Source organism: Convolutriloba macropyga, chromosome 11 (assembly GCF_964194025.1).
Source record: "Convolutriloba macropyga chromosome 11, txConMacr16.3, whole genome shotgun sequence".
Taxonomy (NCBI): Eukaryota; Metazoa; Xenacoelomorpha; order Acoela; family Convolutidae; genus Convolutriloba; species Convolutriloba macropyga.
In genome coordinates this window covers 51,820,440-51,846,362 of record NC_134478.1, presented here as the reverse complement: position 1 = coordinate 51,846,362, position 25,923 = coordinate 51,820,440, and the positions used below count along the sequence as shown (strand labels likewise).

The window sequence follows — 25,923 nt, the reverse complement described above, 5'->3', positions numbered from 1 at the left end:
AACAACCAGTGAACAACCCAACACAGACAATGGAGAGGGAAAGACTCACGCGATACAATCAGGCAGTAGCCAAATGGAAGAACGAGTGCAACTTGATCGACAGAATAGGGGTGTTGTGCGGCGATAAGCCATGGGACCTAGCTGACAAGAAGTCAAAATCAATGATCTATCTAACCATTGTTATCGAACGACGCAGGATGCACACCTGAAAATATCCGTACACAAACGTCGAGAACATCACGACACTAAAACTGTGGGAAGAATTGTAGTTGACATTCATACGACCACGGAACGTAACCTTCGATCGTTACTTGCTGCTAACCAGACGTCAACAAAAAGGAGAAACTATGGAGCAATTCCACTCTGCTCTAAGGTCCATAGCAGAATTTTGTCAACTGGGAGCATTAGAAGACGGGCTGTTAAGAGACATCTTCACAGCCAACATGATTGACCCTGAAATACAAAAAGAACTTCTAAAGATAACACTAGACCCAGAAAAAGCACTGGAATTAGCCATCAGTACCGACCTAGGCGCACAAAGCCAATTAGCCATACAGGCAAAACACATCTCAGGCCCATCAATGGTATCAATAGTAGGACGATCGGAGCCCGTACTAGCAATCTCAAGCGCCAGGTACCGCGGAAATTTCAGAGGCAACTACAGCCAGTTCAGAGGCACATTCACACAGCTCAGAGGCAACAATAATAACAATCAATCTAATAGACAACAAGTACAACATAACTGTAGAAACTGTGGAAAACCCTGGACACGAGATCACAGGACCAAATGCCAGGCGTTTGGACAAACATGCCGAAGGTGCAACAAACCCAACCATCTCGCCAAAGTATGTCGATCCAATCTAACCCGCAATAACAATAGAAACGTCAATGAAGTCGAAGATCTGCACGGGTCACAACACGAGGACAACATAAACAAGGTCTCCCTAAATAACGAAATAGAGAGCATAGCACACGACTCCGACGAAGACTACATGGTGAACCTCGTCCCGACGGATGGACCAACAACCCCAACGAAGCTCAATGTGAAACTCGGAAACACTAAGTTTTGGGTCATGGTAGACTCCGGCAACTCTGACAGCCTAATCACCGAACGAGTGGCCCGCGAGATAGAGGATCGGGACAAAATCACTTGGTGGAGCCGCAAGACGATTCCAACCTAAGAAGTTTCACAAATACTCCGATAAAGAACAAAGGCACGATGTACTGCGACGTCCAATGCAATGGGTGGAACGCAGGAAGGGCCGACCTCATCGTGGTACCAAACAACCATAGAGCACTGATCAGCCGAGACCTCTTCCATGGGCTAGGAAAACAAATCAATCATTAGTCATCCCCAAACTCAGAAGGTAAGAAGGTCGCATTGATAGAAATTCAGAGCAGCAAAAACTTAAAACACGAAATAGCGAAACAGTTCCCCGGTCTAATAAAACGAATAGGACGATCAATCAAACACACTGTTACAAGACAACGGCAATATAACAAAATTGGACAAATTCAGCGACAAAACTTTTTATCCCCAATAGTGATTACAGTCAAAAGAGACAAAACGATAAAAATTGCCATGGACTCCAAAGTAGTAAACAAGGCAGTTCACAAAAACAAATACCATATGCAAAATATCGATTGCCTGATGGACAACATCTCCCAATCAGTCTCGGAGTCGCGCACGAATGTGAAGTACTTTTCTCAACAATCGACTTACGATACGCGTATAGCCAACTACCGCTAGACGAAGCAACAGCAAAACAATGCAATTTCAATATAGTAGGCGGTCAAGCCACCGGGACATACCGATTCATAACAGGTTTTTACGGCCTAACGGACAAACCGGCAGAATTTCAAAAAGCAATTGACAATACACTAAAAGATCTTAAAGACACATATAGTTTCTTGGATGACATAATCATAGTCTCCTGCGGAAGAATAAAAAATCACAAAGAAAAAGTTTTTAAATGCCTACAAAACCTAGATCAAGAAAACCTCAGCATAAATTTAGAAAAAGGCCACTTCGCAAAAAAATGAAATTGAATGGCTAGGATTCGCAATCAATCGAAACAGAATAAAACCACTCGTTAGCAAAACAGATGCCATTCAATACCTAAAAGCCCCGAACACATGAAAACAATTAAAATCATTTATTGGAAGCGTCCACCTTCTAACAAAATTTGTCCTCAACCTAGCAATTCAATAATTTTTCGAGACCTTCTAAAAAAAGACAATAAAAACCACAACAAAACCATCAAATAGCGTTCGAAAATATAAAACTCCACGTAAAAAATATAGCAGAAAACACGCATTACGATTCCACAAGAAAAACAAGAAACAGAACAGACGCATCACGATCCGGAATCGAAGCCGTCCTAGAACAGGAATTGAACAAAAGGTGGGAGACGATCACGTACGCGTCAAGTTTCCTAAACAAAGCTGAAGAAAAATTTAGCACAAATGAATTGGAACTTTTAGGTGTAGTGTGGGCACTCAAAAACTTCAAACACTATCTTTATGGTCAATACTTTACAGTACAAACAGATCATAGAGCCCTACTGTTCATACTAAAAGATAAATCTACAAAGGCCCATCAAAGTAGATTAACACGTTGGTGTGATAGGTTAATCCTATTCCACTTCCAAATTGAACACATACCAGGATTAAAGATGGGATTGACAGATTATATATCGAGGAACCCACATAATAAGGCACAGCCAATAGCCGATATGATGAGGACTTTGTAATCTTGCAGATAGATGCAATTATACAAACCATCAATGCAAAAAAGCGAAGAGGGAGACCACGAAAACTAGACAAGTTGGAATCGTCCGACGATTCCAAAGCACTAATTACAAAGCCGGAAATCAAACGACAAAGAGGCCGCCCCCAAAAATTACCCCTGCAATCGCAGGACGATTCCAAAATCAAAATGCCTAGAGCACAAAGTCACAAGACAAAACCACAAGCGTTGCAAAAACTGCACAACTACAGCCTACGCAGAAAGCAAGAACAAGAATTACCAAATATAGAAAGTCACGTGAGAATTGACGAAGCAAAGTTTTCAAAAGTCAAACAGCAAACTAGTGCAAAAGCGCATTTGCCAAATAACTTAGCTACAGATCAATCATTGCTAAATTCTAACTCTAATTTTGAAATGAATCAACAACCTTCAATCCAACAAACCCCACCCACATCACCAGCAAAGAGCCCAATCTCATTTTCGACCTACCTCAGCCCAGACAAAGAATATCGCCCCACCAAAGTAGACTCCCGACTAGATAAAGCAATACGGGATGTCTTCAGCTCAACACTAATTGCGGCTATGACAAACAGAGACTCAGTTTTACGCAAAATACGAGATTGCATATCACAAGGGGACGAACTGAGATGTAAGGCAGTAAGCAGACAAATCGACACACACACTGGAAACAACTCAGTGTAAACGATGGGTGCATCCTCCTGGACAATCGATTAACAATCCCCAACGCAATGAAAGATGCGATGATGGACGTACTTCACGCCACGCACCCAGGCGCGTGGGCGATGATAGAGCTAGCACACAGATTATTGTGGCCGTTCATAAATAGAGACCTTATCAACAAGTTAAAAACGTGCCGCCCGTGCACAGAATTCGGTAAAAACCTTAAAAGCATAATACCAACAACTAAATGGTCACCAATGAAACCATGAGTCGAACCGAATGAAGAAATACAAATAGACTTCGGCGGTCCAATACTAGATGGACAAGGAAGAGAAGTATACTTCCTTGCATGCATTGATAGATTCTCTAAATTCCCAACACGTAAACTATACAGCAACGCGAATGCTACAAACATAGAACATTTCTTAACAAAATACATTGCTATACAAGAGGTACCCAGATCCATACGAATGGACCAGGCAAGATGCCAAACGGGAAATGTAATAAAAGAAATCTGCAATAGAAATAATATCAAAATAATATTCGCCCAGCGAACGATCACCGATCAAAAGGACTCGTCGAAAGACTGATACAAACAGTAAAACGTCGACTAGGTTGCATTAAACTAGATACAAACCAACGTTCTTTCAACAAAAAACCATCACTAAGACAAATTGCACAGGAATTAAGAATATGCCGAAAAAAAAGCATCTAATGTACCTCCCTTCGAAGCACACTTCAGCCGCCCGGCAAATACACCAATACCTAACTTAACCTCATGTGCGGAAGGCTGAAATCTAAAATTGCCCAAAAAAATTGAGTCTGATTATTTAGATAACAACATCATGGGCGATGACGAGTTAATCTCTGATGAGCGATGGATACAAGAGACGTTGGACAGTGATGAGGAAGTCAAAGCATCCAAACAGCGAATGCTATCAGCTGCATTGAACGACAAAGACAAAATTCCCCGCACCTTCCTTATGGCATCACACACCCCATTGCAACCATTTGCCGAAAACAGTAAGGGGATACAACTAGCCAGAAAGACCTTCGCCGGTACTCGAAGCAAAAAGCAGCTACAAGGGCTCTATGAAACCATTTCCGAAGGCGCGGCACTAGTAAAAACGTCCGGTTCCACAATGACCATCAAGTACCCCGGCCAAGACGATACGGTACTAGACAAGTCGGAAGTAGCACGCTTCGGAACCTCATCACAACCGAAGATACCACTAACTCAGTCAACCACCAGAAAGACTGTCATCAACCACCGTGGCAAGATACAATGACACATGAACGTACATCAGAGAGACCAATGCGCGAAGCTCAAAGGAGAGAAGACAATTAGGAAAAGGCCAAACGATTCACCCATGAATCCCAACCTCGCCAATCTCCAAAAAGTAAATCGTACAAAGGTTCCACCAAAAAGAAAATTCATACAGTCACCAAGGAAGGGGAAAACGGGGGCAAAAAGCCAAAGCAAAACAACACCGCCCGACCCTCCATTCGAAGAAGAAGACTTCGAATTGGCAGAACAATGACAAGAAACACGCGAGAACAGTGAGGACCCAGACTACGACCCTCAAGAGGACCCCATTGTACAGGAAATCGCGAAGAACAAGAAACCAAAAAGAAGCAGCAGAAAAACCAAGAAGCCCGAAAAAACGGTCACAGCGTAACTCTCACAACGGACGATGACACTGAGGGATCTGAGCAACTTTCCCCAAGAAAAAGCTTCACAGAAAACGCCAGCTACCAGCCCACAACTACAATGCAGGACGATTCCCAGGCACGGCAAGTGGACGAGCACCCCGCTGATCACACACAGCCTATGCAAGAAAACAACGATGAGCTCACACCACCGCAACAGCCACCCATACAACAGTCGGATAAGACATCACCAGTCGAGCAAGACAATGAAGAGAGAGAGAGAGAGAGAGAGAGAGAGAGAGAGAGAGAGAGAGAGAGAGAGCTAGACCCCCATGAGTTCTAAAAAACAAACTTGAAAACTTTGTTATTCCTCCGAGGGGAAATGTGGTACATGGGTTACCATTAAAACTCTAATACTACTTAATCTTTGAAGCAGTGAATTAACACTATCATATGCAGTATGTACTTCACTATATTTGTTAACATTGCAATCGCCGTGCGATTGTTCATAGTCCTTCAAAAGTAACAGGTTCTTGCGCACTAATAGACAGACAGTGAAATGATTAAGTGCAGTCTGCCTTAGCTAACGTGAATAGAAGTTGTGCGTTAACAATATCTTTACATGTAGATAAGAATTACGAGCGCGAAGGATCTGAGTACCACACAGCAATAATTTTTTTTTCACTTAGTTGTTCGTTGAAAGAAATGTGATTTTGTGAATTTTTTCGTTCTCTTCCTCATTTGATAGACAATTAAATCTAATAAGGGAATTAATGGGATTGGTTTGTTATTAGTTACAAAAATTTTTGAAAGCCAAGCAGTATCAAGGTAATTGAACCCCTCATTTAATTGTCAAACTACTCAAATTATGTTTTGATTTACAAAAATTTGCCTGATAAACTCATTAAGCAACAAAATGTTATTGACACAAAATACATTAACTGAATTTTGTTTTGGCGTTATAGAAACATCTTTTCCATAACCAAATGAAAAATCGGTGCAAATGAAAATTCACGGCAAAGTTAAAGGCTACCGAGGCATTTTAAGGCGACTCAAGATTCTTGAACCATTTCTTTTTCGTTCTTTTTAAAAAGTTTAGTGAGAGAAACATTCGTCATTTTTGCAGCAACTGCCTTTAATATTGTCTTAGTACTAAGGCAAACATTACTGCAATATTATTTCAGATTGTTTCATAATGGTTTGTATTCTTTCAGATATGATTGGATTGTGGGAAGATTTTGTGCCATGTACAAAGCCGCTTTGTTCGCTTAGGTGTACAAAAATAAACAATTTTCACAAAATTTCTGAATACCGAATTAGAGATTAAATAAAGCGAGCGTTCTAGAGCAGTGTTACAAGAATGATAAGTATTAGAGAATATGTTAATGTTTTATTTTTCGGAAGCTTCACTGCCAACTTTTTTTATGAAACCAAAAAAAAATACTTATACCACAAAATTATCATCAAAGTTGTTCAGCTGAACAAAACTTATGTGCAAGTACTCGTGAACTTCTACTAAGTCACCCCCCCCCCCCAAAGAGACCCCCGCTTAAAAGCAAATAGCAATTTTTGTGCGGTTTTGGCTGCCACCTGGACTGTAATGTTCTTTTTGATCAATTTAGCCAGCTTAACCATTCTGCGTTTTGACCGAAGTGAGTTTTAAACAAGACTAATTAATTAATTCAAATGATACAATACTACTGTGACATTTAAAATTAACGCTGAGATCTTTTGTAATTTTTGTTTTCGAGTATCTGTCATTTGATAAAAATGCTAAAAATTACCAAAATTGAGTAGTTTTCAGACCTTCTCAACTATCAAGCAGCTGATTTAATCTATAAAATGCCGCGGTTTCGCACTGTGAAAAATGAAATTATTCGGCTCTAAAAAATTAATTTGACTAACTTATAAGTTCTTCAGAGGTTTTTCAATTCATTCGCGCTGATTTAAAATCTATTAAACGAAGATAAATTACGTTTGAAAAAAAAACGTTTGAATAATTTATTCAGTATTTTCTAGCGACGCGTAGCAACAAAGTACTTAATACCGACCAAAGTATAAAATCAATTCTTTGGTCAAATTTCCCGAGCTCAGTATAAAATACTATAAATAAATTTGATACCTCTCAGAAAGCACGGAGAGATAAAACAATAATTTTCAGATGGATTTTTTCACGATAAGTAAATTTTCTGGAAAAAGAAAAAATGTTTCGCAACAAATTTGGGTTGCTCTGGCAGTGCTGCAATTGACAGTGCAATGCGTCCAGGGGGAAATTGATAGATGCTACACCTGTCAGCTTTGCTCACCTGTGTCCGATTACGGTGACCCAACCATGTCTGTAATCCGAACAGGTAAATCTCTTTTTATCCTTTTGTGAATCTAGTTTACTTAGTTTTGTGGATCCTTTTTGTTTGTTCCTGCTCGGAGCGATCATTGAGTTGATATAACATTAGAGTTGGTTGGCGGTGTTGGGGACATAAGAAGGCTACCTAGGGCGAAGTGTGCGTTAATGATCGGAACCACCCAGACTATAAACTGCCAGGGTTTCTCTGATCATTACCGCACAGCTCGACCTGGGTAGTGCTATTAAAAAACGACCTGTAACCGATCCGTGCCTGTATCTCTTACTTGCAACCCTGGTGTTATAGCCACCTCGCCAAAAGTTTTAGCGGCATTGCTCTGATGGTCTGAAAACCCAAATACTCGAGACTCCGGCGAAAAAGGGTAGTGATCACCAACAGGTGTAATGTTGTTGAATTTAAGCATGTCTTATAAATTTTCCCCTGGTTTTGTGCTAGAAGTTCCAAAATTTTTGAAGTGCAATCAGCGGCTCCTTGTCTGTCAGCGTATCCTGCCTATTAAGTGAATTAAGTAATTTGTTCTTTTTGGTTGTTTTGATTATTTCTCAACGGTTCAAAATTTGTTCAACGCTCGCTCACATTTAACAATAGTTGATTGAAGAACATGTTTCTATAAAATTTTGGCACTTTTAAACATCGGAATTATTCTAATTCATCGCATATATCAACAAATGAGTCTTCTCAAAGACGACTCGAAGAGGAGTATTGGTGTTCGAAAAAACTTTACGACTCGAAGAGAAGTTTTGGCATTGTAATTTTTTTCCACTCGAAGTGGAGTATTGGTATTGTACAGACTTTTTATCTGATCCAAGTTTGTTCATAACTTCACTTTTCTGACTTCAGTTTTCGAACAATGGACTTCAACAGAAGCTTTATTCCTAGTATTTAGTTAGAACGAACACCTTGTGATAATCATGGTCAAATATAACTTTAATAAATTTTTTCCTTAAGAGTTCCTCCGCTATTGAAAATGCAGAACCCAACCAACCCCCTCAAACTCCTACCTACCCGCCTTCCCCACTCTCCCGTGTTGAGGAATTTTGTTTTTCACTTGTAAGAAATCGTTTTCTTTATCCTTTTCATTAGACAAAAGCAATCAAAGCCCTTACGTGGTAATCGTCGTTCTGCTCGTTATTTCGCGGTTATTTTTATGTAGGAAATGATCGTTTTTTTAAAAAAAAACGACGAAAAACGATCAGCGCTGGGATTCGAATCATTGAACTCCTGATAAATTTACCTCCTGCACTGACTTCTGCGCTATCAGGCCATAAAAGTTGTATGCCACCACGATCTAATACACAAAAAATAGTACAAAGGCAATTAAACGACGAAAAAACGACGAAAAAACGACGATTTCAGTTGAAAAAAAAACGACGTAAGAAACGACAAAAAAACGACGAAGAAACGATCATTTCTTACACTTAAAAGACGACCAAAACGACGGAAACTAATGAAAACAAAGAAAACGACGACAAAACGACGAAAACGACGACAAAACGACGAAAAACGACAATTTCTTACAAAATATCGTCGTTTTTTCGTTGTTGTCCTCAACACGGGCTCCTCTATACAAACCCCAGGCACACATACCGAACCCACTACCCAGATAACTACCCTCACTTAAAAAGAACACACACACATACATACACACGCAGACACACACACACAAGTGCAACCTCTGCTGACATCCCTCACCTAAAACTCGAGTCTGCATATTTTGAAAACTTTGTAATTCAAGCTTTTTATGGGGCATCAAATTGTTGTTGTTTCTTTTTTAACGTTTCATCTAACTTAAAAAATCTCTTATCGCAAGGTAAGTAATCTCTTATATGGCCTCCTTTTAGGCATTTTCCCTGTACAATTTTGTTTACTTGAAGGTATTTTGTTCCTTAGTTGAACGTTGACTTCTATTTTAGAACGCTGACTTTAGATTTTAAATGATGCACTTTTACGGAAAATTATATGGTAGTATATAGTAACTGGGAACTCCTGGTGGCCCCGGTCGAGGCCGAATGGTTAACTTGTAAGAACTTGCAAGTTTCTTGCAGGCTCTTACAAGGATGTGCATCGCCTTGCAAGTTTTCCTTCCAAAAACTTGCAAGTTCTTACAAGTTAACCATTCGACTTACAATTTCTTACAAGTTAACCATTTGACTTACAAGATTCTTACAAGTTAACAATTCGACCTACAAGTTACTTAAAAGTTAACCATTTGCACACACACACACACACACACACACACACACACACACCACATCACACACACACACACCACGCACACACACGCGCGCAAAAATACATACACATACACACGCTCGCCCTCGCACACACACACACACGCACACACACACACACACACACACACACACACACGCACTAAACCCCATTAAAACGCTGCAAGACATGAATGTAAACGGATGTTTGGAAAACATAAAATCTGGAAAAGTGTGAAATGAAATTAGAAAAAAGTAAATAAAAATAAAGGGCAACTAAAATTTTTTGAGAAATTGCTGACATTTGGATTTGAAAATTCAATCAAAGTCAATATGTTGGGAAAATTTTTAAAAAAGCAATCGCAAAGAAGCTAATTGAGATTTACTGTTTTTTCATGGAATTGCGAAAGGAGCTCTCTCGAATTGATAAATTTCAAAAAGTAACAATTTTGTCTGTTTAGGTCGAATTGTATTATGAAAAGTAACAATTTTATCCAAACAGAGCAACTAACTCCCCTGCGCTTATGACTGTACGACAAATAACTGAATGTCAAATTGAATTAACCAATAAGAGTTGAGCTCGACCGGAACAAAGTTGCAAGAAACCTACAAGTTATCCATCTGTCTGGCAAGGTTCTTCAAATTAACCATTCGACTTACAAGTTCTTACAAGTTAACCATCTTTTGCAAGAAACTTGCAAAATCTTACAAATTAACCATCTTTTGCAAGAAACCTGCAAGTTCTTACAAGTTAACCATTCGGTCTGGACCCCAGAGCGTGCAAGTTTTAAAGGTCTATCCCAGACTACAGAAATGCACACATCTCTTAACATACCTACACTTCGCCGATACTTACACCCCACAAACACTCTACACAACCCTTACAAGCACACCCCTTTACAAACGCGCGTAACCTAAACATCGAGACAGTTTTCTCTTCAAATTCTTTCGTTTTGTGCAGTTTTAATTGTCTGTGGTATTTTTGATTTTGATAGTGTTAACTTGGGGGACTATATTGCTTTTTTGATTTTTCAAAGTAGTTTCAATTTTCTACAGCCTATGTTTTTAGACAATTAATTTCAGTACGTATCATAATGGTTTCAACATGATTGTATCCCAATAAAACAAATCTCTAATCTCTGATAACATAATATTTTTTACAGAAATTCAATTTAATTGTTTTGTAATCTAGAATCATCAAACACAAACGTTCGGAAACGTGTGTTTACAAACATCAACACCTATGTATCAGTCCTGAAAAGTAATTTTTAAAAGCGCCTGTCTTATATTCTAAATGAAATTTTTTATGCCGAAAAATCAGATATTGTTTAGTTTCTTACAAAAAGATTCATTGTTTCCTGCTAATCGATTATCTTGTGGCCACTTGATTCATTTTTGCACATACTGACGACAAACTAATTCCAAGCCTCTTTCTTGTGCTCCAGCTTTAATGTTTTCAATTAGGGAATTTCGCTGAGAAATTCTAAAAACGCGCTAATTTCTAATTACTTGGATCTTCTGGCATCCATCGTTTGACCGAGGTACCTGGAACCTCCGGAACATAGTCTTCAGCCATTTCCTGATGGCTTTATGCAACCATATGTACTTTTTTACGAAAACTTTTTTGGGTGTACCAATTGTATAAGGAGTTAAAACCATGATGAAATGATTGATGGTAATACTAATAAATTTGAAAGAAAAATAAAAAAGCTATATGAAAAAATTTCTTAAATTAAACTTTGATTTTAAATAATTTGAACTTTTTATCGTTTTCAAATCACAGTAAGTGGTCGTCGAGAAAAACAGACATCATTTCTTTTATTGCTCCCTCACTTTCAATTACATAACCCATTGACACATGCTATAATATATTGTTTGCAATCCATGCACTTCCATATACAATATGCGCAAACGGCATTTACGGTGGACGCCGTTAGAACCGAACGAGCGCAGAGCAGAATGCCATAAAATGAGATTTAAAGCCGGATAATTCCTGCGCTCTGATTGGTTGACCTTAAACTCGGTACCTTAAACGCAATTTTTTTGAAAAAAAAACTCACAAAATAGCGTAACGAAGGTCTATCCGTGGTCGCAACCTCCACCCTCCCACCATCTGAGCAAGACCGCACATCATAGATAATCAAGGGACGACGAAATTTTATTCGCCATTTTGTTTTCTTTGTTTTGTTCAATTTAAACCCGTACCGAACTCCAAGTATAAATCAGTACTGGGCAATTGTAAATGCAAGTCTCCCATGTAACATGTTTTGCTCGCTTTCTTGCTTTAAATTCGCTTCTTTCAAGCGTATATTAATGGCGCAAAAGTTAAACTTTTATCAGGCGGGTTGGTGCAGTTAGGAGGCGAAACGTCTACGGAGCGAGAGATCGTGGGTTGAATCCCCGTACTAACCTTTATATTTACACTTAGCCCAAGTCTGACCATTGTAAAATCAGACTGAACGCAAATCTGAAAAGTCAAAAAAGTGACATGAATCAGTCGATGATTCAGTAATGATGAGGAATTGCATTTATACTGGCCCAGTACTGAAACACACTAGGAGTTAGGTACGGGAACCAATCACATAGTTCTGCTGTAATTTTCATTTTTCTTTCTCCTTGGGCTCTGTGTTCGTTCGGCTCTAATTGCTAGCACCGGCAATCACAATTTATTTATGCAGCGAAGTTTTGAAATCAAGTCATATACGGTAGTTTAATATTGCTCATAATTTAAGCCGACAAGGAATAATGCTTGTTTTTTTAAAAAAAAAACTAATCTCTTATAGGAAAAGCTTTTGGTCACTAATTTTTTGATACCCCGGAAATAAGAAACCATCCAGTCGCCTACTCCTACCCTCAATTTATTATGACTAAAATAAAGGATCTCCAGGGACCAAAAAGTACGTATTTGGTGGTTCAAATGGTCTTTCTTATAGAGTATAGGGGGGGGGCAAACAGAAAAGATACAATTACCAGATTTTTTCGGTTGGTTGACCGAGCTTCTCGGGCGCAAATTGTTCAACCCCCCCCCCCCCCACACACACACACACAGAGACGCGCGCGCATGTGACATATTATTACATATGATTTAACTTGTACCGGCACGTGCTCTGTTACAGAGGGGAATAAAACGTATAGAAGGGGGCACAATTGTAATTAAACATTTTTCAGGTGTATGCGATTTTTTCTATAATTACAGATAACGTATAGTGGATGTTTGCAAATTGCGGTGCTTTTAATTATACGCATCGGGCTAAATTGCTCATAATTATAAATAACATGCGGTTAGAAAACGCAAAGGTCATTGCAAGATTTGATGATATTTTGTTCAGTTCTGATAGATACATATCAAGTCACAACAAACATTTAAAGTCATAATCAAATCTGATTAAATAAAACTTTTTAGCCGATATTATCTTCGGCTAATATTCCTTTTGGTTATTATCCACGGCCCTGTAAAAAAAATATTCCGCACTACGAACAGATACAATTCTAATCGCTCAGATGTTAGACTCTATTCTCTCCGGTGGCCGACTGCACAGCAAATATACCGACAAAAACAAAACGCTTATGATGACCGAAAAATTGTACAAATTAAACCGACGAAATCGAAAATAGCCGATTAGAAAACACCCTACTTGCATTTGTTTCGTCGGAACATGTTCTGAATGCACGAGAAATGAGTGTATCGGCATGATACGCTCAAGATTTTGAAAGGTTCTGTGATGTTAATACAAGATGGGCGGGAAGTGCTAGAAGGGTTGCCCAGGTCGAGGTGGCCAGACCGAAATGACCTCTGATCAGACCATCTTCGAGCGCACATCTGTGCACGATGAGCTCAAATTACATGGTGCGGAAAAAATCTGGCCGACAGCTTCGAGCTAGATCACATGGATTAAAATTGTTCATGTCAATTTCAGGGTATCTCGGAACAACTGATGGAATTCAGGGTGAGCTGCAAGATTTGACGACCGCTGCCAAACTGAAGGAGTACGTAGGATACAATAGAGAATGTCCGAATAGCACCGATCTGCTCCTCGACGAACCCATTTCTGGTTCCATTTTTTAATTAATATTTTTTATCGAGAATTGTAATTTGGATATATCCCCCCTCCACCAACCCAAATAAGTGGACTCATAAATTTTACAACCCTGTCCATAGTGGCTTTTTTTTCATAGTAACGTTCAGGCTAATTAGCATCACGTGAATTCAGCTAAATTCAGCTAATTTTACGCTAAATTTACCTAATGTGAATTTTATGAAGTTTTGGTTCGCTCTACAAAACAGTAATAAAATATGAAGAAAAAAAACGCTCGAGCATTCATTTGACGAATCACAGGACGGGTCAAAATGAAAACAGATATAAAAGATAATTTAAAAAGAGAAACTTAAGAAACGTCAACTAGAAACTCGATTTCTTTTTCATAGTTAAAATTATCCATTGATTGCTTGACAATTGCAATTTTGTATTCAGAGTATATGGGGTATATATCAAATATATAAAATCTAACTTGTGAAGCACTCTAAAACTTTTGACAGCAAGAATCGTCACTAAAAACATTTTTGCAAATTTTTATCAGTGCAAATGTTAACCCCCTTTTCCTGTTTTTTAGCGACTGGTTCCTCATGTCTCACTATGTTCTTCACAGCCAGGAAAGATAGCGACGCGAACAAATTCTTCACCTGCCTGATTCTGGGAAAAGTTGAAGCCTTGTTCCTCAACACAAGCGGGGCAACAAGTAAGAGCTGCCAAGCTTTGAGTATTTTTAACAGCTGATTAAGCGAAGGTATTTGCCCGGGCCGACGATTTTCCCCAAAATTAACGGAGAAAATGGTGTAAAGAGTGTAAAAATTAAAAAAATCCCCGTTAATTAGGGGTGAAATAGGAGTGAAACCTCGATCCGGGTGGTATGGCTGCATCCGGGTGTATGGTATCATGATCGGAAGAACATATTTTCAGTTCCAAACACGTGATCAACATTAAAGTTTGCGGAAGAAATATTTTAATTATAATAAATTGTTGCTTCTGCAAATAGCAGCTGTTTTTACATTGAACAATATCAAGCAAAGAACTGTTTAGAAGTGACTGCCTGAATTTTTTTTAATAATGAAGAGAACTTTTGCTCTTAAAGCAGAGAAAAGTGTTTGACACGTAGGTTTCAACATTCTGAGTTCCCAGAAATTCGACAAGCCATCATGCTGTTCTATCTGTTCGCACTTTCTAGAATTCAATAGTTTTTCTTTTGATCTCTATGTAAGTCTGTCATTATTATAAAATCTTGCGTGGTAAATGAGAAAATGGCATGATAATTCCAAATACGTAACCTTAAGGAGAGCAAAACTGGTTCGGAAAGACTTTTTTAAAAGCAGTTTTATTTAGTGGCAAATTTTAAAGGTCAAAGGTTTAAAGGTTTTAATTCAAGGTTAAAGTAATCAATGAAAATCATTTCCAATAAAAATAAAAACTCAATTATATTTTGATGTCATTTTGTTTTAACCAGAATCTTAGTTCCAGCATTGAAGCCTTTTTGTCCGGAACCACAGAATGACCTGAACGAACAACAGCTAAATTACTCTATTTTTTGTAACTTAGTTAGAAATTAAGAGAAGTTTTAGATTGAAATTGGCTTCAATTCAAATCAAATATTTATGCTAAGTTCTGAATGTTTTATGGCTTAAAAAAGTTCTTAGGTAAAAGTCTCAGAAATGTTTTGACGGAGCCTGCGAGCTATTTCTTTCATGCACACGTCGTCTATAGGGTCCTATCAGATACAAATAAAGATTTCAGCAATTTTTCTCTCAACGTGATGAGGTCAATAATTTACAGCATCAAATCTTACAAGACTAAACAATTTATTTACCCCAGTGATTGTGGAATTTTTATCGTGCAAGGTCTGATAAGATGCTGACTAAAAATTTTAATCGTGTTAGATCTTATCAGATCTTTAACGATAAAAATTCTTGTAAGGGGATGCATCTTCTTATAAGATCTTATAAGACGTTTATCAGATCTTATACGATAAAAATTCCTCTTATAAGATCTTACACGATAAAAATTCCTCTTATAAGATCTTACACGATAAAAATTCTTCTTATAAGATCTTACACGATAAAAATTCTTCTTATAAGATCTTACACGAGAAAAATTCCTCTTATCAGATCTTACAAGATAAAAATTCTGGTAAGAGGAATTTTCATCGTGTAAGATCTGATAAGACATCTTATAAGATAAACATTCCTCTTATCAGAATTTTTATCGTGTAAGATCTGATAAGACATCTTATAAGATAAGCATTCCTCTTATCAGAATCTTTATCGTGTAAGATCTGATAAGACGGAATTTTTATCGTGTAAGATCTGATATGACATGTCAAGTAGTCAAGGTCCTATGAAAGTACAATAACAATCGGTCAGCTAACCAATTATGAAACAAAAAAATGCTTGTTGATTCTGTTTTGGCTGCAATTTCATTGTGAGTCCTAACTGTTTACGATGGCTAAACTTAGCAGTCCAAGATAGTTTTGGCCTTTGAAAAAATTTTTCAGCCTTGTTTGATAATCACCGCTTCGGAGAAAGCCCCTGTCTCTCAAGAAATCTTTTTTACAATATCTTATAAGTCTTAGAAGACAGTATAAGATATTTTTCTCTTTGTTGCTCTGACACTTAAGTGTTGCATGCTGTAGTTATTCGGCTACTGCTTGAGAGCAACCCTGAATTGTCTTCATTATAAAGAATATACCATACTTCAGGAATTTATATATGAGGAAATTTTTTATCGTGCAAGATCTGATAAGACGGAATGTTCATCGTGTAAGATCTTATAAGAAGAATTTTTATCGTGTAAGATCTTATAAGAAGATTTTTTATCGTGTAAGATCTTATAAGAGGAATTTTTATCGTGTAAAATCTTATAAGGGGAAATTTTATCGTATAAGATCTGATAAACGTCTTAGAAGATCTTATAAGAAGATATGTCCCCTTACAGGCTAATAGCAAGATGGTTTTGTCAGAATTTTGTCAGATCTTACACTATAGAAATTCCGCAATCACTGGGGTACCTCAATTGTACAATAATTAGGCGTTGCAGTTTGTGAGGTTGAAATGTAATTCCTCCTGGTTTCGTTTTTTTGTTGTTTATTTGTTTTAAGAGGAAATGACGCTATCCTGATTAGTGCTAAGAAACTGTAAATGCAATGTGGCCATTGTTTTTTGCTGTTTTTTGAAGGCCGTTTGTAGTTTTTGTATAAATGTTTTTAATTATGCGATATAAGAAGATCGTGTAGGTTGTCAAGTTGAATGAAAGATACCGCCCTGATGATTCAGACGCATCTAAGGGTTAAACCATTTGTCTATAGTGACAAGCAAGATATATGAAAATAGACATTAAAATAAAAACACACAAAATTTGAAGTCAATTTTGTCATTCATAATTAATTGAAATATATCTGTGAAGTGAAGCGAACTGGAGAATTACTATCAGAATTTGGCATTATCAATCTTGATAACGTTCAAGAAAAGATTTTTCTCATTTTTTTTTTCATTTCAAAGAGAACAGCAATTTCATTTTTTTAAAAATCTACAAGAAATAAAGTAACTTTGCTTTGAAATTCTATATACAATAAGGTTGCGGTTTTATAGGAAAAGTTAATGAAAAGAGTTTGTTTCGATAGAAAAGAATTTGTCTCTAAACCCTTAAATAACAACGCCTGCTTCAAAATACGTGTTCAATCCGGAAAAAAAATTATGCAACAATTATGTATAACAATGAGAAGAATAGCTGCCGTATATTTTATATGACAGAATTTTAAAAGATTTCACATGAATCGCGATGTAAATCGTGGCACGAATAACAAGAATTGATATTGAAGATGAAAACGATTTAAAAAGAGTCCGAAATAGTATCAAAAAGTTGAATAAGTTTGATAAATTCTGTAACTTTTGTCAGATCAATGTGAATAACAATGTTTTTTTGCAAGAAAAATTTTTGACATTTTTTTCGTTTTTATTTAAGATTCAAAACAAATTGGCACTATTGCTACAAATTCAGCAAATATTCAACAAATACGTTTACTGAAACATTGAAAGACATTTAGTACTTCAAAGAATAAAAACCAAAACTTAATCATTATGATCTGACATATAATTTGCCTCGCCGCCAGATCAAGAAAAGAGGACTAAAAGAAACAGAAAAAATAGGAACTAAGGTAGGCTCTATTCCAAGCACTGAGTTCAAAACTTCATGAACGAAGAATGGGGAGTTGGTGCTCTAGATTTGAAACTTCTCATTGAAATTTTACTTCTCACTTATAATTAGTTAGTAGCAGTGATCTCTTTAGCAGCAAACAACCATTGAGTTTGAAAGTATTGATGTTTTGTTGTTATTGGTAGAATAAAACGGAAAAGTAAGTCCGTCTTCCACTAAAGCAGGGGTTTGCTGCTTGTATTCCAGCTTGGTGCTGATTCTTTATGCAGTTTTGCAGATAGTATATGAGTATGGTAAAAGAATACCAAAAGATGGTCTTCAATACTCAGTTGTTGTAGTGTTTGCTAAACGTTTTGTTTTGTACAGAATTGCTTGCAGCTTGGTTGAAAACTTTCTGATCAATTGTTTTCACGTTTGTTTCTTTGAGATATTCTTTGCTCTATTGGTGATGTTGCTCTAAATGATGCAGTTATTTTTATTGAGTTAGAATGAAATGGTTGGGTCTCTATTACCTTAATTTTTGATCGTTGCAAAGAAAATACTAGTAGAAGCTGTAAATTGAGTTGAAGAATGTACTGACGAAGACCGATAATGTACTGAAGAAGAAGTAAGAGTTGATCCAGTTGTCAAACTTCAGATTGTTGTCTTAAACTGATTGCATAAAAAAATCAGGCCGAACACCTGGAAGCAGTTCCAGGACGAGCGGCTTCAGTTCATTAGGGATAAACGAGTGTTACTAAAGCAGCAACTTTTCGCTGCTCTTATTGTTCTTTCAGAGAAAATCTGGTTTTGTTTTGCAGGGATTTTTTTTCTCAATATTCGAATCCAACTTCTGGCCGTAATGAGTATGAGATCAGTCTGTCTATGTGTGAATGTGAAGGTTGATGAAACCAAGATCAGTTGAGAGATCATATTCGGGAGACGTACAAGAGTTTTGTTTGTTTCAGTTCACGTGGAAGATGGTTCTGCCTCTCAATATATCCTTGTTCGTAGCCTCTATGTTGTTTTTCTATTATCTTCATATTTTGGAACTTGTAGTTTTTCTTCTCTATTTTCAACGATCTCAAAGTTATTATCCTCAGACATTTTTAATAGAAATAAAGATACCGGAAGTGAAATTAACAGTATATCGGATGTAAAAGCAATAAAACTTTAACGAAACATAAATGATGCTTTTTTTATCACAATGCATTGCTTTGTTCAGGAAAAGATTCTACGAGTAGCTTAAAAAACGAGTAAGGAGTAAAAAATTTTCCGCGATGCACAATTACAAACTGCACTGTACATAATGTTTCAACTATTATTTAAAAATTTGGTTGAAATAAAGATGTCGAGATACATTGTTCATGAAATAAAAATTTGTTCCTGAAATGTTTCAGAACAAATCTCTACTAAAACAAAATTACTTAGTGACTTTTGTAAGATATAAGGTTGAACTTCACACTGGAATTTAGAGTAATTTTTCCAGAAAATTTGCACTTGTTCGTACGTGTAATTGGAAGTCTTACCGCTTGCTGACAATATACACTCAATAAACAACATTCCTGTTTTTTTCTTGAGAAAAACAGTGTTACCTGTTGTTAGCGTATTCCAACCTTCTTTGGTAAATTGATAAGGATTCGATAAAAGAGTACGGTTCTATCTCGCAATATTTTCTTAGTAATTCTAATGTAGAAGTGTGTAATTATCAAAATAAAAAAAATGCAAGCACTCACACTTTGTTCCACGGTTATCTTTGAAATAAAAGTTCTCATAAATCTGATTTTCTGTTGAATCAAATATTTTATTTTAGCTGAAATATTTTTCATCTTACGAATGAATGGCTCGGGTATCAGATTCATTTACGGAATAGTTTGTTCAGTGTTCATATGAGAGCTGTCAAGATGTCTAATATATGAAGAAAAAAAAGAATTTGGTTACCCAATTCATGAATGACTACACAGAGATCGTGTCTTAAATGGAAATTTGGAATATGAAACTTAGTGAATCAAAACCTGAGTTTTGTTGAGGATACGTTACTACGTAAAAATTGTCGTTGGTTTTAATTATTTGTTTTTCAAAAGTTCGTATCGTAATGAAAAGAGAGTTACGGGCTTCATTCATTTTGTATGCATATTGATCTATTGAAGTAAGAATCGCAACCTCTGGCTGATAAAAGGTCAATGTAGAGGATCGTTTTACCATTTATTAACCGTGCCATCTCTGATTAAAGATTAACATTCAGGCTACCATTTTTCATTCCAGTTTCAGAAGTGTAGATTGTGTATAATCCATCTTTTGGGGTTACATTTAATACAATTTCAACTCTACGCAGCTCCTCAAGGTTGCTGAGCAGCTCTCTTAGAGTTTTAGCAGGCTTTAAGTTTACAGTTCTTTTCACCAAAGCTGTCGAGGAATGCTCGAGTACGCAGATATTCATGCCAGCAACAACCATGATCAACCGTTTGCCTGTAGTTTGAGAGCAGTTCGGTCGACGTTGGTCGAATCATGTTTTTTTTTACGATGAGTTGTACAAAAATCCAGACGTATTATGATAACTTTAGTCTAGAAATTTCAGCAATCATCCATACTCTGTAGCTTGTCGCTGTTTTCCACAGTCAGCCAAATTGTGCAGTCACTGTTTTATTTCGTTAATCATTGCATAAAGGTCCCATATAGAGCAAAAATTGATCCATATTTTGAGAATTTTGTTTGTAGAGATATTTACAATGCAATTTGGCCGTGCAAAAAGAATAATTACTACACAGTACGCAAAAACTTTGTATTTTAATTAGGTCTTATGCTAGTTACAACAAAACTAGCCAAATTTTGGCTGAATGAAACACTTCTGCAAAAAATTTTTTACCAAAAAGATTGGTTTTCTGCTGAACAACTCTTTGCAAAGTAATGTAAAATATTTTTTTACAGCAATCAACAGCTATACACAAGATGTCATGCGAACTGAGTTACTGGGACCCCGTACAATCTTGACGGAAGGAGCTGTAATCACCGGAAACGTATTTTTCTGTTCGGATTCTAACAATTGCAACTTTCTTTCGACGCCTGACACTTGTTCTATAACGCACGGGATCATTACGGACACAAACAACAAAGCAGCGGAGGCAGTGGCGAACATTTGCGATGAATTTGAAACTGATCACGCACCTGGCATGGAATGCGAAGGTGCTGTTATTGGAAACGTGGAAGCAATGTCCTTCAACCTGACCTTTTCACCCCTATCAATCCAGAACGAGACTACAATGCGTGCCATGTACGATCTGGCCTTAGGTAAACAAATTTCGGAACTCTTCTTTGTTTGATCCTTTTAACTCTTTATATTTTTGAAATTTGAATAATATATTTTTATCCTTTTTAAAAATCTTTACACATCCAAACTACTAATTGAATTACATAATGCCATTCCTCCTTAAAGCACTCACGAGATCTGCATTAAAATATACGAGAAAAAAAACAACAAAATCAGCAAAAACAAAAACGTCACGTCAAAAACTCAATATCTAAATTTAAAAGCACCCTGTAGAAACTTCAATATGCAATGAGATAAAACCCAAGTTTACTTTTTCCTATCTAACCAGCCGATGGGATTGTTCCTTAATGGGACTAAGCAACAAGTCGACAAAAAGAAATAATGAGGCAAAATTCCAAAATCAATCAACATTTTTTAAAACGTTTCAAAACTTCATACGTCTCAAAAACTCTTAGCCTTTAATGAACTAAATATTGACAAAAATACAAAAAAAAATAATTACGAAGCCAAAAAGACGTGTATTTCTTAAGACCAAGCCATAGAAACGAACTAAAGTTGTAGAAAAAACTAAGAAAAAAAACAAACCAATTACGAAAACACAAATTCTGGAAGCCTTTAAAATCATTAGAATTTCTAAATGTTGTTTCTCATATTTCAATTATTATTTACACTAATTCAGCTAAGATTATACTGAACGATTAAATAAGTGCACTTGGTCCTTATTTGAAAATCATTGGAATCTGTTATTACGAGAATATGCTAAAAACGTCATTCTAGAAAAAAAAACAACGAAAACTGAATTTTTTTAATAAAAACTGAAAACGAATCAAATATCAAATTTAACGCTATTTGCAATAAACTGACTGCATATGGTAGCATCATTTATTCAATCCTCAATTAGAAGCTTATTAATCCTCTCAGCGCTTTACGACTACAACAAGAATTAAAAAAACAGCCAAAATCAGCAAAGTAAAAAAAAGAGAGAAAAGTGTCCAAACCATTAAATGTGAACTTTTCAGTAAAAAATGTTTTATTTTCAATTGATTTTTAGCAGCAATGGGATGCTACGTGGTTAAAAAATTGACCTCAAAAATCAACAAATATTAACAAACGAAGAACCTTTAATATCAACGCCATTAAAATCAACAGCTTTCAAAGGAAACCAATAAATACGCTAAGTTATTCTTCGATTGGGAAAACTATGAAGTTTGGCATTCATGGGTTATCAAAAAGACATCACAATAGGTCTTATGTTTTTGAAAACAACAACAAATACAGGCAAAAACCAAAGTTCAACAGAAACGTGGGAGAAGAAATTGTCTAAGCCATTTAAATCATAAGCTTTTCTCTGAAGACTTTCTCTATGGTCCTTTGAACGTTTGTTCTGAGCAAAAGAGAACTATCATCACTATGATAATATTATAAGATTCAAAACGAACCAAAGTAATGAGAAAAAATCCAAAAATTTAAGAAAAAATATATTAGAACTTGTTGCATCAAAGTCATAAAACCAACATCTAGAAGTTAAAACCGCTATACATATTAATTTTGGTTGCAGTAGAAACAACAACAAATACAGGCAAAAACCAAAGTTCAACAGAAACGTGGGAGAAGAAATTGTCTAAGCCATTTAAATCATAAGCTTTTCTCTGAAGACTTTCTCTATGGTCCTTTGAACGTTTGTTCTGAGCAAAAGAGAACTATCATCACTATGATAATATTATAAGATTCAAAACGAACCAAAGTAATGAGAAAAAATCCAAAAATTTAAGAAAAAATATATTAGAACTTGTTGCATCAAAGTCATAAAACCAACAGCTAGAAGTTAAAACCGCTATACATATTAATTTTGGTTGCAGTAGAAAGAAAGCAAGCCCTGTTATTATTGAAAATGACATAGAGTTCGAAAAATAGCTTTAAGATTGGTTAACATTCACAAAAAAAAATCAATATATAATTTTTAATGTCTTAACATCCACTCAAAGCACTAGATAGGTTCACCTAATGCTCATTAAGAGCCTATTGCACCTTAGGTCAACAAGTCTATGCTATCGGACTTAGTGAAAATTAGTAAAATCTCAAAAAGAAAACCAAAACTTCATTAAAAATTTGGAAAAATTTAGAGTAGAGGCCAAAAGAAAACAAGTGCGATCCCTCGAAAACAAATTTTTTGTTCATTGGGCTTCATTTGACTGTAAGTGAGGTTCGTCTTGATATAGAAAATGAATAGTCTATAAATAACTTTAGAAAAAAAATTCTAAAAAAAATAGATCTCTAATTCGAGAATTCGATTTTTATTTTTTGTAAACTTACCCATGAGACCAAAATTAGCTTTTTTGTTGCCTTTCGCCTATTTGTAGTGAAAAAATGTTTCATTTAGTAGCGTGAAAAGTAGTCTTGAATTGATATTCTTATGGAAAATATCTTAATTTGAGCAAAAATTAAGCTAAAAGTGAACAAAATCATGTCAAATTTCCTCTGTTCACCCAAAATTTTAAATCTTGATATCTCCTCGGAAAAAACGAAATTCAAAAAAAAATCTTTTAAATTGCTAACTCTACACTGGACGAGCTGTTTAATGATACCACTCACATTTCTCCACGATGCAAATATCGATCGGTCAAAATTGTCTGAACAAAAAAAAACATTTGAGTATATTGTTCCTCCCCCCACAAGTGGGGTCGGAACAATAATTGTAATTTTGTTGTGGGACGTGGAGTTATAATGGGAAGAATCTAAATGAATTACAAAAAGTTAAAAGAAATGATTACAATCAACACTTTGGTTATAGCTGGAGCTGTTCGGAGCACCGCTCTTAGGATATTCCTAGAGCAAGGAGGACTTGAAGCCGACCCAACCATCGTCTACACTCCTGGCGGTGAAAATCCACAAGCCGGAGGGAAAAGCTCCAGGGCACGCTTGTATAACCTCACTGGAATTTTGTTCATGGCTCTCTTTGCTCGTCTCTTTGTGTGTTCTATATTTAACATCTTTACCACTTTATAATTGCAAGCATTAACTGTAATGGCCAGCTTCGCTTTTTGTTCGGTTTTGTGAACCAAACTTAATGCAATAAAAACAATAAATATAATATACATAAAATACCAGTATGTAAATTATGTAAATAATAATTATCCCCCAAACTGATAATTTACACTTAACACTATCTCACACACAAATTTGATAATGCAAGAAGATTTCCACCCTCGAGCTCCAAAATAATCACTGCTCACCAATCTCGGGTCGAAAAGTTTTCTGAAAAAATGTGACAAATCCGCTGAAAGACTCTAAATTTTCAAAAACTTCAGCGAAAAGCCCTAATAATGCGCTGAATTGTGTTGAATTGCGCTTAACTTTTGTAAGAACCGCTGAATTTTCAAAAATTTCAGCTCATTGTCTTCCCCTCAACCACTTCTCGCGTTGCAAGAGTCTCGAACCCTGCTCTACTGTTTGTTAGTCATCACCCATTGTACAGTTCCATTGATTCCTAATCTCTTATATAATTTGATTTCTTATTAATGAACTGTTTTGTAAGAATCGCGCTGAAGCGCTAAGGAATGCGCTAAATATTTGAAAAGGATTCACTAAAACTTTGTAAGAAGGTGTTGAAAAAGTTGCTAATTTTTTTTAGAAAACGTGCTTAAAAGGAACGCTGAAATTATGTAGGAGATGCGTTAAATTTGCACCACAATTTTAAAGTGTTTAAATTTGAGCTCAATCTCAACACTTGCAGAGTCTGGCTTCATGCACTTTGCAGCCTCTTGCAGTGTCAAAGCGACGTTTGCAACCTGAACATACACAATTATCGTCATCCGCGACCACAGAAGATCTTTTATTCGCCTTAGACACAAGATCAGCAAGCACTGACATCTCTTCGCTGCTTACTGCCACGAGTTCAGCAACCGCTGAATTTTTCAACCTCAGTTCCTCGTCAGCTAGCGTCTCGAACCAGCCCGCATTCTTCTTATTGCCAACCAGCAACTCCGTGCCAATGAGTTAATGGGATTGGTTTTGGGCCACAATGAGAGTCCAAACTCGGCTGTTGCGATTTCCTGTGAGAACTTCCACTTTCTTATTAGCAAGGGGTACACTTGCTCCGGGTTTTTCGCACTTAACACGCATATTCTTTTTCTTAACAACATTGATCTTAAGGCCAACAGCCTCGGTTAAAAGCACAATTCTATGTAGATATTCTTCAACTTCGGATTCAGAGACTCCCAATAGGGCAACAACATTGGTGAAGTCAAGATCAACAACACAGCGCCCGATGTCGATTCTTCCTTGAGCAGAATTAGCCAACACATTGCTTATCACAAGGCCAAAGAGAATAGTTGACCATACATCACCCTGTCGAAAACCATACATTTGTCCTTTCCCGCACTCTGCCTTGACACAGCACTTGAAGCCTTCGTAACTGTTGCGAATGAAGTTCACATTTTTTTGTGGAAACAAATAATGTTTCATTATCCGGTAAATAATGTTCCATTATCCGGTCAACTGGATCGAATGCAGCGCGGAAATTAATGAACAAAAGTGACATCCAATTGGTAGGCCATGGATTTCTCTAGCATTTGCCTCAACGCAAACAAGTGGTCACTGCAGACCGTGCTCTTTCGGAATCCACATTGCTCTTCTCTTAGCACTTGATCATGTGCATCTTTGCATCTATTCAGGATGATTGATGCAAAAACTTTTACAGGGTCCGAGGAGAGTAAATTTTCACGATAGTTCCCACAATTAGATCTTTACTACTACTACTATTACTACTACTACTACTACTACTACTACTACTACTACTACTACTACTACTACTACTACTACT

At 36.6% G+C, this 25,923-nt stretch overlaps 1 protein-coding gene across 1 annotated transcript; it reads left to right on the top strand.

Moving 5' to 3' along the window:
- Positions 1-7,004: 7,004 nt before the first annotated feature.
- Positions 7,005-24,267, top strand: LOC142349294 (uncharacterized). The gene is made up of 5 exons (XM_075400764.1): positions 7,005-7,431; positions 13,571-13,705; positions 14,265-14,390; positions 20,762-21,121; positions 23,893-24,267. Exons 1-5 carry the CDS (start codon positions 7,242-7,244, stop codon positions 24,105-24,107), a joined length of 1,026 nt encoding a protein of 341 aa, XP_075256879.1. The 5' UTR covers positions 7,005-7,241; the 3' UTR covers positions 24,108-24,267.
- Positions 24,268-25,923: the final 1,656 nt, after the last annotated feature.

Excerpts from the sequence above, each read along its gene's own strand:
- LOC142349294 (XM_075400764.1), top strand. The coding sequence starts at position 7,242 with ATGGATTTTTTCACGATAAGTAAATTTTCTGGAAAAAGAAAAAATGTT. Across the intron at positions 13,706-14,264 it reads CCTCGACGAACCCATTTCTG|CGACTGGTTCCTCATGTCTC; the intron begins GTTCCATTTTTT and ends CCTGTTTTTTAG. Across the intron at positions 14,391-20,761 it reads CAACACAAGCGGGGCAACAA|CAATCAACAGCTATACACAA; the intron begins GTAAGAGCTGCC and ends ATTTTTTTACAG.